We start from the raw sequence: 15,134 nt of genomic DNA, 5'->3' as shown, positions 1-15,134 counted from the left end.
ACTCTGCCTTGCATGAAGCTCTGGTGACCTCGCTGACACGGCAGGCCATTTGTGTTAGGAGACAGCTCCTAGATCTCAGGCTGACGCCATGACCTAACGCTGCCACCTAATGTCTACCGAGAGCTCACCGCGTGCTGGGGACCACGGAAAAGCTCCGTGTGCTTCATCTCTTCACGTCTGATCTTCAGATAGTTAGACAGGGAGCATCACCATCCCCACTTTATAGATGAGGAAATCGGGGCTCAAGCCGATTCATTTATCCAGGCAGTGAGCAGCAGAGTCAGGATCTGACTTGTAACCAGTTCCTACCCTCACTTTACGAGAGCTATCGTGGGTGGCCAAGTGCGTACTTTGGGAGGCACCTGGCAGCTTCCTGTTCCCCGTGTCAGCGGTCCCCAACCTTCATGGCACCAGGGACCAGTTTCATGGAAGACAATTTTTCCACAGATGGTGGAGGGGTGGGGCATGGTTCAGGCAGTAGTGCGAGCGATGCACAGCGGCAGGTGAAGCTTTGCTCACTCGCCCGCCGCTCACCTGCTGCTGTGTGGTCCGGTCCCTAACAGGCCGTGGACCAATACCAGTCCATGGCCGGGGGGTTGGGGACCCCTGCCCTATGTGACACACAGGTCATGGCTCAGAACCGTCAAGTTTCTTTGCTGTAACCTCCCAAAGCGTAGATTTCTACACAGTTTCCACCAGTAAGGTAGCACGTTCTGGCAGGAAGTTCATGAGCTTTGGAGACAGACTGAACTGAGCAAGATTCTGGCTTTCTGACTGAGTAGTGACTTCATCTTGGACAAATCACTCTCTCTGAGCCCACTTTCTCATCTACAAAATAGGTGTGACACCACTTGTCTGCAGGAGAGCTGTGAAGCTCTACTGAGATCGTGTAAGTAAATAAAGGCTGGTTCTCTCCTCAGCCAGGGACACTGAGGGGCAGGCAGGACCACGAGGACGCTCCGTGGGGACCGCGAAGCTCAATAGCGCTGGAAACGTGTGCTTCCTGCCTGCGCGCAGCTCTGTGCTCACCAACCGCCTGCCTAGCGATTCAGGCCTGCCTTCCTCCGATCGCACCTTTGATGGTCCTGGCCCAGTCTGGGTGATGGCCGTTCTGATTGGATTACAGCTCCTAGGGGAAAATTCCTCCAGTGAGACTACCCTCCTGGCAATGTCGAAATCTTCTAGTCCTAGAGCTAAACACTTTCAGCTAATTCATCCTAACATATTATTTCTTATGCATTATTAGTTTGTCAACTAAAACGATCGTGGAGACTGTAGAAATATAGAAAATGTTTGCTATAGTGCTGCACGAAGCTAAAACCTACGACTGTGACCTTGTAAAGCTCTATAAACGTATGCCTGTGGATCACATGAGAAGAGACAAAATTAAAATAATTGTGTGAGGGCTGGGGAGTTGTGGTTTTCCTTTTTAAAATACTCTTTAATATTCAATTATCGTTCAATTTACAAAGTGAGCATTTTAGAGAAAATCGGATGAGGATGCGTGCCCACACCATTCCTGCCCACTGCCCTCATCTGCCTGCTGGGCCTTTGAAGGATTCCGCTCAGGGGGCCTGGATCAGCTTCCCTTGGCAGAAAGAACCATCCCAGGTTGGAAGGGGGAATTTCACCGGAACAAAGCCCTGGGTCACCCGGGGAGCTTTCCACACAGCACGAAGAGCTGGCTGCCCCTCTGCACTGAGTTCACTGCTGGCTGAAGCAACAAGCTGGCACAATCGCTTCCCTACAGTGCCCTCCTGTGGAGCCAGAGGAAAGCTGGGCCCGAACACCGGTAACTTAGACAAACCGCTCTGAGGCTTAGAACGGAACCACAAGGTCTTAGAATGAGATACACTGAACATTTACATGTCCTCAGGAGAGAGGCGGGTCCATCACTGGAGGCAGGACCAATGGTCTGGGTGGGCTGAGCGTCTAAGGAGAAGCAGGACATCAAGGCCAATACCCATCATAAGCAGTGAGCATCCGCAGACCGAGGCCAGGCAGGCAGTGGCCCTCAGCTCAATGTGGCTTTTCAAAGAGGTATTCGAGATCTGGGGCCCGCAGTCGCTGCTCTCTGTTTTTGTTCTTAGCGAAGTCTCTCAGCAGGGCCATGACTTCGTTTTCAAATATTTCTGGGGCTGGCTTTGCCTCTGCAAGAGAAGGATGGGCAAAAAGAATTACGTTGGTCAGTCAGTTGCCAGGTATAAGGATCTTGAAACTTGAAACTCTGGCCTTGGCCAAAAAGCACAGTGGATACACAGAGCAGCTCCATTCTTCCTCTGAATATACACGGCAGCCTGTACCGTGGGGTGGCAACCTACAGCAGCCAGTATTCGTAAAGAGCTTTACTGGGACAGCTGCTCTCACTTGTTTACGTACTGTCCGTGGCTGCTTCTGTGCTACGATGGCAGAGCTGAGTAGTTGCCACAGAGACCATATGACTGCAAGACGATGACATTTACTATCTGGTCTTCCATGAGCAATTCTGCTGACCCCTGGCCTGTCCAACCTTGGTCGTACTGTTTTGCTCTGCATTTGGTACTTCAGTTGTTTTCTGAGTACTGTGTTTTCCCTTCTAGCCTATATATTTCCTGAGGCAAAAATCATTGGATGTAAGTGACAACGACTGATAACTCTAGTAAACTTAAGTATGAAACAATTTACTGGAAAGCTAATAGAGGCTCCCCAAATTAACATGACCCTGGAGAACCAGATTTGCATGGAGAGGCAACAAAGGCACCGAGAGCAGACAGATGAGGATGCCAGCCTCAGGCCAGCAGAAGAGAGTCTGGCAGGATGCTGCTCACCTCTGGATCTTTCTTTCCAACCGTGAGATGCTCACTTAAGGTTCAAATTACAAGCGAAGCCTCCCACTGGGAAACCTTAGGTAATATGCTTTGGAATTACCCTCCTAGCAAGACTAAGTACAATGCTAGGAGAGGGAATTCCCCCAAACAAAGCTTGATTTCCCCTCACTTGGCACAGAGCCTGGCATCTGTTTTTTTGTGTGTGACGACCAGAATAAGATCAAGGAGGTTTAGGCGCCCCCCAGGATGCTGAAAGTTGGAAAGAACATTATACTCATCCCAACAAGAAAAAGTCAGATCAAGTAGAACTATCACAACTTTCTGAAGTCATCAGAGAGCTGAGGTCACAGGGCACCCAAGAGAATAAAATCTAAGCAAAGAGAGGCCCCTCAAAGGAGAAAATGGATATGAACACATGCTCACTTGAGAGAGGGCACAGGAAGACGAGGCACTGGGCACATACAAACAGGTAAGAAGAATTTAGCTAAAACTGTTCATCAGCTGCTGAAAGCCAGGTAGGCTAGCATGAGAGGTGCAAAAATCTCTGGGAGACACAGACACAAGGAGAATTTGCCCCAATGTGCAGGTTCTTCTCAACAATCCCCCACTAAGTATGCGCATGACAAAGACTGTGTCCAGAGCAGGAAGCTGGAGAAAGCCTCCCTCTGTGATACAGGCCAGGAGGAGGGGAGCGGCCAATACTGCCCGCCCACCCACAAAAGCACAATGCCCAGCCTGGCCCTTCCTTCTCCGAAGAACAAAAGCCTCAAGGGGCTGGGAGTGGATCAGCGAATCCTGTCTCCTACAGGGCACATGTGAGGACACATTTGGGCTGGTGGAAGGGTAAAAGAAAAAAAATCCTCTACCCTGACGGGACCAGCAGGATCACTGAGAAAGCTCACCCCCAGGACCCATGGCCACAGGGACCAATGGACCAGGATAATAGAGAATACCCTCCCTTCCCCAAAGCAACAAGCACCAAGTGGAAATCAATAGGTATCTACAGCTGGGAGAGGGCAAGAGCAGCATGGAGAGAGATCTCCTCGAAGCACAGAAATACAGGAGGATGCACATGGTAACAATAGAGGCTGGTGGTGAACTGAAGGGAACCAAAGCAATCACAAAATCCAAAGTAAGCTTAACTCCTAACTAGACTGACTCGATTCCCATTCCGACTGCTCCGCGGAAGGATCATGCCCATTTCTAAGCATAAAGACCATCTCCCTCAGTTTTTACTGTCTCACTCATGATGTCTAACATTTAATCAAATGTGTCTAACACACACACAAAAGAAAAGTGAAAAACAACACACTGTGAAAGGACAAAGCAATCAACAGAAACAGACTCAGGGATGACGTGGATGTTAGAACTATTGGACAGGGGATTTAAATAAAGTAACTATGACTATTATGTTAAAGGTGCTAGTGGAAAAAGTAGGAAAAATGCATGAACTGATAAGGAGCTCCAGCAGAGGTGGAAACTGTGAAAGTCAAATGGAAATGTTAAAAATAAAAATAGAAATATAGTAGCCCATAAGCAGAATGCACTCATCATAATATTTAATGGTCAAGGAAAGAATTAGTGAAGTGGAAGAAAGGTCAATAAATATTATTCAGTACAAATTACTCAAACTAACACATGAAAAGAAAAATAAGAGTAAAAGACACAAAACACAGCATCCAAAAGCTGTGGGACAGTATCAGTCTAAACCAAGTGTAACTGGAATCCCAGAAGGAAAAGAGGAAGAAAATGAGGCAGAAGAAACATATGAAGAGATAATGGATGAAAAATTTCCAACAATAACATAAGGTAGGAAACACAGATCCAAATCCAGCTCAATTCCTAACCAGACTGACTCGATCTTGCGTACTAACAGCCTCACAAAAGAAGAGTGCCCATGTAAAGTGCTGAAAGAAATAATTGTGGGGACTTCCCTGGTGGTACAGTGGTTAAGACTCCGAGCTCCCAATGCAGGGGGCTTGGGTTCAATCCCTGGTCAGGGAACTAGATCCCACATGCATGCCACAACTAAGAGTTCGCATGCTGCAACAAAGGAGCCGGTGAGCTGCAACTAAGGAGCCCACCTGCCACAAGTGAGACCCAGCACAGCCAAGTAAATAAAATACATAATTTTTTTAAATAAAAGAAATAATTTCGAACCTGTAATTCTATATCCACTGAAAATACCTTTTGAAAACGACAAACAAAAGCTGAGAGAATTCATAATAGCCAACCTACACTACAAGAAATATTAAATGAAGTTCTTCAAGCAGAAGGAATATGATACCAGAGAAACATGGATCTACATAAAGAAATGAAGATCTCCAGAGATGATTAAAATGAAGGTAAATATACTGTACCTTATACATAATATGTGTTATATGTTACATACATATTTATATATAATGTGTTATAATTTACATATTTATAAAATACAAAATACAATGTATTTTCTCCCTTATTTTAAATTGCTCTAAAGATAACTGTCTAAAGTAAAACAACAGAAATGTAGTGTAGACGTACAACGTAAGTAAAAGTAAAAAGTGTGACAACAAAAGCACAAAACATGGAAGAGAGAAATTGCAGTACTACTGAAAGTTCTTACATTATACATGAGGCAGTATACTATTCTTTTTTTTTTTTAGTATACTATTCTTGAAGGTAGACTATGATTAATTAAAGATGTATACTGTAAATCCTAGGGCGATCATTAAAAAAAATTATAGAGAGATATAAATGATAAACCAATAGCGGAGGGGCTTCCCTGGCGGTCCAGTGGTTAAGATTCCACGCTCCCAATGCAGGGGGCACGGGTTTGATCCCCCCACATGCCACACAGTGCGGCCAAAAAAAAAAAGAAAAGAAAAAAAACAATAGCAGAGATAAAATGAAATTTTAAATACCCCCCCCAAAAAAAAATCCATGGTAACAGAGGGGGAAGAGAACAAAGAACAGACAGCAGAAATAGGAAACAAAAAAAAAGATGGTAGATTTTAGTTCAACCACACTGGTAATTAATTATGTGTAAATGGCCAAAACACACCAATGAAAAGATAAAGACTATAAGATTGGATAAAAAAGAATGATTATATATGCTATCTATAAGAAGCTCAACTTAAAGACAAAGATAAATTAAGAGAATGGTGTGGTAAGCAGCCTTCTAGGCTGGCCCTCAGTATCTCCCACTCCCCTGTGTACGAGCCCTGTATAATCCCCAGGACTGTGAATATGATGGTCTTCACACCCATGACTGGGTTATGTTATATGGCACAGTCAGGACAGGAAAATTATCCAGGTGGTTCTGACCTAATCACGTGAGCTCTTCAAAAGCAGAATCTTCCCCAGCTGGTGGCAGAAGGGGACGTCAGAGAAATCTGAAGCATGAGAGGGATTCCACGTGAGGGAGGATCTCCAATGCTGAGACAGAGGGGCCATGTGGCAAGAACCTGAGAGCAGCTTCTAGAAGTTGAAAGACATTAATAGCAAGCAAGACAACCAGGATCTCAGTCCTACGCCTCAGGGAATGAATGCTCCCTGAAACCTGAATGAGCTTCCGGGCAGGAATGTAGAAGAGATGACGTTGATTTCAGGCTGTGAGGTCTCGGCACAGCTTCTGACCTACAGGACTGTGCGCTAATAAATGGTTGTTGCTTAAAGTCACTAAAGTTTGTCGTAACAATAGAAAACTAATATAAATGGACAAATATATACCATGCAAACACTAATCAAAAGAAAGCTGGAGTGTCTACTATCAGACACTTTGGAACTACCAGCAATAAAGACAGACATTATATAATGATAAAGGACTCAATTCATCAAGAAAATCGAACAATCCTAAATATGTCTTCACATAATCACAGAGCTATAAAATACATGAAGCAAAAACTGTGAGAACTGAAAGGAGTAATAGACAAATCCACAATTATAGTTGGGGATTTCAACACTCCTTATTAATTGATAGAGAGTACAGACAAAATCAACCAGAATACACAAGACATGAAGAACGGTATCAGCCAACTTGACCTTGTTGACATTTACAGAAAACTTCATCAACAAGTGCAGAACAACATGTTGTGTTCAAATAAATGCACATGGAACATTTATTAAGATATACACATTTCAGGCTTCCCAGGTGGCGCAGTGGCTGAGAATCCGCCTGCCAATGCAGGGGACACGGGTTCGAGCCCTGGTCCGGGAAGATTCCCACATGCCGTGAAGCAACTAAGCCCGTGCGTCACAACTACTGAGCCTGCGTTCTAGAGCCCACGAGCCACAACTACTGGAGCCCACGTGCCACAACTACTGAAGCTCGCGCGCCTAGACCCTGTGCTCTGCAACAAGAGAAGCCACGGCAATGAGAAGCCCGCGCACCGCATTGAAGAGTAGCCCCCGCTCGCCACAACTAGAGAAAGCCTGTGCGTAGCAACGAGGACCCAACACAGCCAAAGATAAATAAATATATTTAAAAAAAAAAAAAGATATACACATTTCAGGCCATAAGACAAATTTCAAGAAATTTAAAAGAACTGAAATTATATAGCATACATTCTGTGGCAACAATGGAATCAATAACAGAAAAATACCTGGAAAATCTGGAAATATTTGAAAATTAAACATACTTTTAAATAACTCACAGGTCAAAGAGGAAGTCACAAGGGAAATTAGAAACTATTTTGAGTTGAATGAAAATGAAAACACAACACACCCAAATTTGTATCATAAGGCTAAAGCAGTGCTTGGAAATTTATAGCATCAAATGCTGGTGGTGAAACAGAAAACAAAAAACCCAATTAAAAAAAAGGCAGGAGGAAGATTTAGGGACACAACACCAAAGAGGTATGAATGGCAAATGACTTGAAAAGACACTCGGGACTTCCCTGTTGGTCCAGTGGGTAAGACTCCACGCTCCCAGTGCAAGGGGCCCAGGTCTGATCCCTGGTCAGGGAACTAGATCCCACATGCCACAACTAAAAGATTCCACGTGCCGCATCAAAGATCCGGCATGCAGCAACTAAGACCCGGTACAGCCGAATAAATAAATATTAAAAGAAAAGAAAAGAGAAGACCCCCAATATCCTTAGTCATTAGGGTTGTGCCAACTAAAACTACAGCGACACATCACTACACGCCTCTTAGAATGGCTAAAAACAAAAACAAATTAAACCCTGACAATACCACGTGTTGGTAAAGATGTGGAGCATCTCCTTCTCCCCTCTCACTCCGTCCTGGGCAATCACTGGTCTGTTTTCTGCTATGTAGTTTTGCCTTCTCCAGAATACGATATAAATGGAAATCATACAGTGTAGAGTCTTTGAGGCTGGCCTCTTTTACTTGGCACAGGAGTTGACAAACAATGGCATACTGCCCATTTCTGTATGGCCTGTGAGCTTAGAATGATTTTTTTTTTTTTTTTTTTTTGAGGTACGCGGGCCTCTCTCTGTCGTGGCCTCTCCCGCTGCGGAACACAGGCTCCGGACGCTCAGGCTCAGCGGTCATGGCCCACGGGCCCAGCCGCTCCGCGGCATGTGGGATCTTCCCGGACCGGGGCACGAACCCGTGTCCCCCGCATCGGCAGGCGGACTCTCAACCACTGCGCCACCAGGGAAGCCCTAAGAATGATTTTTAACCGGTTGAGGGAAAAGACTCAAAAGAATATTTCATGACACATGAAAATTATACGAAATTCAAATTTTAATGTCCATCAATAAAGTTTGCTATAATGTTTGCCATATGACCCCGAAACCCTTTTCCTGGGCATTTACCCAAGAAAAACTAAAACCTACATTCACAAAAACCTGTATGCAAAGATTTACAGTTTTGGCTTTATTCATAGTTGCCTAAAACTGGACATATCCTAATGTCCTTCAACTGGTCAGCAGATAAACAAACTGTGGTACATCCACACGTTGCAATTCCACTCAATACAAAAGAATGAACTATTGGGACTTCCCTGGTGGTGCAGTGGTTAAGAATCCGCCTGCCAATGCAGGGAACACAAGTTCGATCCCTGGTCCAGGAAGATCCCACATGCCGCAGAGCAACTAAGCCCGTGCGCCACAACTACTGAGCCTGCGCTCCAGAGTCTACATGCCGCAATTACTGAGCCCGCGAGCCACAACTACTAAAGCCCGCATGCCTGGAGCCCGTGCTCCACGACAGAAGAAGCCACTGCAGTAAGAAGCCCATGCACCGCAACAAGGAGTAGCCCCCACTCGCCACAACTAGAGAAACCCTGAGCGCAGCAATGAAGACCCAACGCAGCCAAAAAAAAAGAATAAACTACTGATACAACAACATGGATGAATGTCAAATGCACTATGCTAAGTCAGGGACAAATATTTTCTATAAAGGGCCAGGGCTTTCTATAAAGCCCACTCTGTGGGCTTTCTAATGGTTATATAAGCCTCTAGACCCTGTATTGTCACACTTCACACTTGGAACCTATAGAATAGCTTCTATTTTAAGGTACAAATAGTGAGTGGAAACACAAAAACAGGAGATGCAGAGTGACAGAAATGGATGAGATGTCTCCTAATATCTATTCTCCCATTTTTCCTTGATAATAGGATCCCCAATTTAGCTGGGCACGTGGAATAGGCTACATTATTTCTTCCTTATGGCGAGGTGTAGCCATATGACTAAAGTGTGGCAGGTGGAAAATAAGTGGAATTATGGTGTATAATTTCTTGAGAAGGATCCAGAAAAAATGGGTGCACTCTCCTACTCTTTTTCCCTGGCTGAAATATGGACATGACAGATAGAGCCTCAGCAGCCATGCTGGGGCATGAGGTAGCCCTACACAGGCGGAGGGTGAAGGAAAAGCGAGTCAGGAGGAATCTGGCCTTCGTGACTCTGAAACCCCTCTGTGCATTCTGGAGGTCTGCCTCTGAACCTCTGCTATGAGAAAGAGAAACATAGTTCTGTCTTCTTTAAGCCATTATTGTTTGGGGTATTTTTACTCACAGCCAAAGCTAACCCTAACTATATACAATGAGAATTCATTCCTCACAAGGGTGGCGCCAGAGTGAGACTCCTGAAGACCTCGTGCTATGCAGCCTGAGCTGTCTCATTCCACTCCATTCCGGGCCTGGTTTTCTTCAACCTTCCCTTTGATAAGTTTTGTATGGAGCTTCCCATACAATTCCACTAAATTCCCTTTTTTGCTTAAGTTAGATAGAATAGGTTTCTTTTGCTTGCAAAGAACCTTACCTCATAAAACAAATTTTGCACGCTTTGGAAAAATCTGAAGAGTGTTTGGGTTGAGTATCTACTACATGATAAAAGAAAAAAAAAATGCCCAGGATACCATTCCAGACTCAAATCAGCCCAAGTCATCCTATTTTTCACCTTACGTTGCTTATCATGCCTAGTACCTGTAGCCCAGTAGTAAATATCCCAGTCATTACTGGGTTCATTAATCAGGCGATCGTAGAGGTTCAGTTGTTTCTCTGTCATGTGGTGCAGATGTGCCTTAGCAAAGAGGCTAGAAACAAGAAAGAAAAAGAAGTTGAAAAGCCTGCCTCCGGTCAAAGAGAAGTGCTATCCCGACTCCTATCCCCTTACCTGAGAAGGATGCAGTTTTCCAGCATCCCCCTCTTCCTGCTCTCATAGAGCAGCCGGGCCCTTTTGGTTTCTATGGATTCATCAGTTCGCTCCTGCCATGGAGGCAAAGGGATTTCAATCATGTCCTTCTGGGAATCTGTCGGGCTATCACCTCTGTAGCAGCGTCTGAACGATGTCACTCTGAGCGAAGGAGACACTAGGTGGCGTCTTGACAGAGCAAGCACCTGAAACAAATAAGTCACAAATATCACAGGTTTTTTTTTTTGGCCTCGACCTGCGGGATCTTAGTTCCCCGACCAGGGATCGAACCTGCGCCCCCTGCAGTGGAAGTGCGGAATCTTAACCACCGGACCGCCAGGGAAGTCCCCACAAACATCTTTTTAACAAGGACGACCATCCTTGTCATTCACTCAACACTTACTAGGTGCAAAATGCATTTGATCTCCTTCAGTCCTTAAGAAGTTATGCTGATTTTATAATAACTATAAATGGAGTTTAATCTTTAAAAATTGTGAACTACTACGTTGTACCCCTGAAACTTATAAAATACTGTAAATCAACTATACCTCAATAAAAAAAAAAAGAAGTTATGCTGATACTGTCCCCGCTTTACAGCTTAGGAAGCTGAGGCTCGGAGAGGCTGAATGACTTACCAAGTTCACCCAAACAGTAACTACTGTGAAGACTGTAACCACCCGTGACTGCAAACATGTTCTTAACCAGTGTCTTTCCAGAACCTCTCCAGCAGAAATATTTTCTCTTTCCTTTGCATTCCCTTAAAATTCTTACAATATGGTTTGCATTCTAATCACCTGCCTGTGTTAAAATCTGAGCATACGGTGATGGTATGGCCCCTAATTCCCCAAAGTTTCCCAATCTAGAGAAGGGTAAAAACTATCAAGATGCAACGAGGGCTTCCCTGGTGGCGCAGTGGTTGAGAATCTGCCTGCCAATGCGGGGGACACGGGTTCGAGCACTGGTCTGGGAGGATCCCACATGCCGCGGAGCAACTGGGCCCGTGAGCCACAAGTACTGAGCCTGCACGTCTGGGGCTTGTGCTCTGCAATAAGAGAGGCTGCGATAGTGAGGCCCACGCACCGCGATGAAGAGTGGCCCCCACTTGCCACAACTAGAGAAAGCCCTCGCACAGAAACGAAGACCCAACACAGCCAAATAAATAAATAAAATAAAAAAATAAATTTATAAAAACAAAAATGTATAAAAAAAGATGCAATGAGAAGGTGGTGACGTCAGCAAAATGGTGGAACAGGAAGTCCCACACTCTCCTTCTCCCACGGAGACACAAACTACCCAACAATACACCGGCCAATTCCCTTTATGAGAAATTCAGAAACCAGCTAAGAGGCTCCTGAACCTCAGGTGAGCACAAAGCCAGCTGCACTGCAGCTGGAAGAAAAATTCATGGTACTCATTCAACATAGTCCCTCCCCTATGCCCTGGCTTAGCCCAGTGCAACTGGAGAAAATTCTCAGGTCCTGGCTTCTCCCTGGGAGGGAAAGAAAAGACTGAAACATACACCCAACATGCAGCCTTTCAGGGGGATGCCCGATTGACTGGTTTCTGTCTTGTCTGAATCTAAGTGTGACAGAAAAGATGCCAGGTTGGGGGCTGCTGAGAAATAGGTGAGGGTTTGGACTAGCATACACTCACTCGCCATCGTCCCTACCTGTGGCTTAGCACAAAACAAGCAGAAGAAAACCCCCAATTCCTGACTCCTACCTGGGGAGGAAGAGGTAGAATGTGTGTCCTACGTTCCAGCTTTTCGGGGAGCTGCCTGCGAGAAAGGCTTCTGTCTTGCCTGTCTCAGAGCACTGACAGGACCCAGCATACTCTAGATATTTGGGGTCCTCTGAAAACCAAAGAGAGCTGGCCGGCTTGCTGCTGCTTCTGAGGACCTATGGTACAGCCGACAGAGGCCAATGGAAAGAAAGGAGGAGCATGCATCCAAAACTCCTGCTTTTCAAGGAGCTGCACAAGGGACTGGTTTCCGTCTTGGCCAACCTGCAGCGCTCATGGGACCTGGGATACTCTGAAGCCTGGGGGCTGCTGAGGAGAGCTGGGAGGCTTGCGGCAGCTCCAGAGAACCTGTAGTACCATAAAGAGACACCAGAGGGAGCAAGAGATTATGAGCTCGTGAAAAAAGAAGCCAGCAAATCCCTCTAGTTGGGAATCTACATGCACAAGTCTAGAGAAGACATTTCTACACAAAAGGTTTGATAGGCCCCCAGATTCTCTACCTGGACCGACTGGCAAAGGTCTTTCCTTGTACAAAGTCAGTCCAAAGAGACTAGGAGAGGTGGTTGTTTTTTCAAATGCATGGATCTAAGCACAAAGTTGCAAGGTGCATGAAGAAATGGCAAAACAAGGCCTAATCAAAGAAATAAAACAAACTTCCAGAAACCAGCCCTGGAAACAGAGGTATACGAATTACCTGACAAATAACTCAAAATAAATGTCATCAAGATATTCAATGAACTGAGGAAAACAATGCAAGAACAAAATGAGAATATCAATGAAGAGAAATATTAAAAAAAACAAAAACAAAAACAAAATTTTGGAGATGAAGAATGACCAAATTAAAAAATTCACTACAGGGGTTAAATAGCATACTTGATCAAGCAGAAGAATCAGTGAACTCAAAGACAGTTTATTTGAAACTACCCGATCAGAGGAAGAAAAAGAATGAAAAAGAGTGAAGTATGCTTAAGGGACTTATAGGACATCATCAAGCAGACCAATACAAATATTATGGGAATCCCAGAAGGAGAAAAAAGAGAGAAAGGGGCAGAAAGCTTATTTGAAGGAATAATGGTCAAAAACTTCCCCAATTTGGGGAAAGAAATGGACATCCAAATTGAAGAAACCCAAAGGAGACAAAGGACACTAGACAGTAACACAAAAGCATTTGAAAGCATAAAGCTCACTGGTAAATGTATATATAGGACAAACACAGGATACTGTAACACTGTAATGATGGTGGGTAAATCAGGTTTAATTCTGGCTTAGAAGTTAAAAGACAAAGACAAAAAACTATAAAATACGCTAATGGATACACAACAAAAATATGTAGTGTGACATCAATAACATAAGGTGGGAGGAGTAAAAGAGCAGCTTTTGTATGAGATTGAAATTATTATCAGTTTAAAATAGATGATAAAATGTTTTATGTAAGCCCCACAATAATCACAAAGAAAATACCTATACACAATAGAAAATGAGAAAGGAATTGAAGCATGTCTCTATAGAAGAAAATCAATGAAACACAAGGGATAACAACAAAAGAGTAAAAAGGGACACAAAAGCTACAAGACAGAGAGAAAACAATGAACAAAATGGCAATAGTAAGTCCTTCCCTGTCAGTAATTATTTTAAATGTAAGTGGATTAAACTCACCGATCAAAATACATACAGTGGCTGAATAGATTTTTTAAAATCCACAAGATCCAACTATATGCCTTACAAAAACTCATTTTAGATGTAAGGGAACATGTAGGCTGAAAGTGAAAGTCTGAAATATATTCCATGCAAAAGGTAACCAAAAGAGAGCAGAGATGGCCCTACTTATATCAGACAAAATAAACTTTAAGTCAAAACTGTCAAAAGAGATTTTAAAAGGACGTAATATAATGATAAAAGGGTCAATTCACGACGAGGATACAACAATTACACATGCAACCAATATCAGAGCATCCAAATATATGAAGCAAATATTGACAGAACTGAAGGGAGAAATAGTAACAATAATATTTGGAGATTTCAAAAGCCATTTTCAATAATAAATCGAACATCCAGACAGAAGATCAATAAGGAAGTAGAGGACATGAACAACGCTGTAAGCCAAAAGGGCCAAACATACATATACAGAACATTCCACTAAACAGCAGCAGAATACACATTCTTCTCAAGCACACTGAGGACATTCTCCAGGATAGACAGCATGTTAGGTTTCGAAACAAGTCCTAACAAAAAAGATTGAAATCATACAAAGCATCTTTTCTGAACACAACAGAATGAAACTAGAAATCGACAGCAGAAGGAAAACTGGAAAATTCACAAATAAGTGAAAATTAAACCACACACTCTCACTCTTGAACCACCACTGGGTAAAAAGAGAAATCAAAAGGGAATTAGAAAATATCTGCAGACAAAACACATCACAAAGCTATGAGACTGAGCAAAAGCAGTTCTAAGAGAGAGGTTTACAGTGTTAACAGTCTATATTCAAAAAGAAAAACGATCTTATGAAACTATGTGAAACCATGACAGATACTAAAGACTTAAAAAGAACAGAGAGACTTAAAAAAAGAGAGAAGGGGCGCCCAGAGGCTGTCGGGCCAGCTCCACCTGGGAAATAGGTGAAATCTGAATTGGGTCTCCCACGAAGACTGACGGTTCAACGATATTACGAGACAGACACACAGTGGGCTCAGGCAAGGGTGGATGTAACCTGAATCTCCCTACGTTGCAAGCTCGACCTCTCCTTGGGTCTGCCCTTGCCCTGGGCTATCAGGCAGTTGGACGCTTCTCTCGGCCTCCACTTCAGAGGAAGACGAGATACAGTTCTCGCTGCGGCCTGCTTAGGACCCTATAACCCCCACTCTCCTCACCCGCGGAAGGGCCGGGAACACAGCAGCCACCGCCATTTTACCCGACCCGCATCAGAAGCCAGACGCCCGGCCACTTCCGGGAACTTCCGGGCACCAGTCCCGCAGACAGCAGCTCTGAGGACCTGAGCCGGAAGAT

General features: G+C 44.2%; 1 protein-coding gene across 1 annotated transcript; it reads right to left on the bottom strand.

Annotated features, from left to right (window-relative positions):
* Positions 1–1,000: 1,000 nt before the first annotated feature.
* On the bottom strand, positions 1,001–15,078 carry SDHAF2 (succinate dehydrogenase complex assembly factor 2). Its single transcript, XM_082844237.1, has 4 exons — positions 14,999–15,078; positions 10,371–10,594; positions 10,181–10,290; positions 1,001–2,150 (listed from the first exon to the last, which is right to left on the bottom strand). The coding sequence occupies exons 1-4, from the start codon at positions 15,032–15,034 to the stop codon at positions 2,020–2,022; spliced, it is 501 nt and encodes a 166-aa protein (XP_082700363.1). The 5' UTR covers positions 15,035–15,078; the 3' UTR covers positions 1,001–2,019.
* Positions 15,079–15,134: the final 56 nt, after the last annotated feature.

Source organism: Leucopleurus acutus, assembly GCF_964270905.1.
Source record: "Leucopleurus acutus genome assembly, chromosome: 8".
Taxonomy (NCBI): Eukaryota; Metazoa; Chordata; class Mammalia; order Artiodactyla; family Delphinidae; genus Leucopleurus; species Leucopleurus acutus.
This window is presented reverse-complemented; position numbering and strand designations above follow the sequence as displayed.

What these genes read in the sequence shown, in the direction of transcription:
- SDHAF2 (XM_082844237.1), bottom strand. Translation starts at nt 15,034, where the DNA reads ATGGCGGTGGCTGCTGTGTTCCCGGCCCTTCCGCGG. An exon ending in TGTTCCCGGCCCTTCCGCGG is followed by an intron (nt 10,595 to 14,998) that starts GTGAGGAGAGTG and finishes TATTTGTTTCAG; the next exon opens with GTGCTTGCTCTGTCAAGACG. An exon ending in TATTTACTACTGGGCTACAG is followed by an intron (nt 2,151 to 10,180) that starts GTACTAGGCATG and finishes CTTCTCTTGCAG; the next exon opens with AGGCAAAGCCAGCCCCAGAA.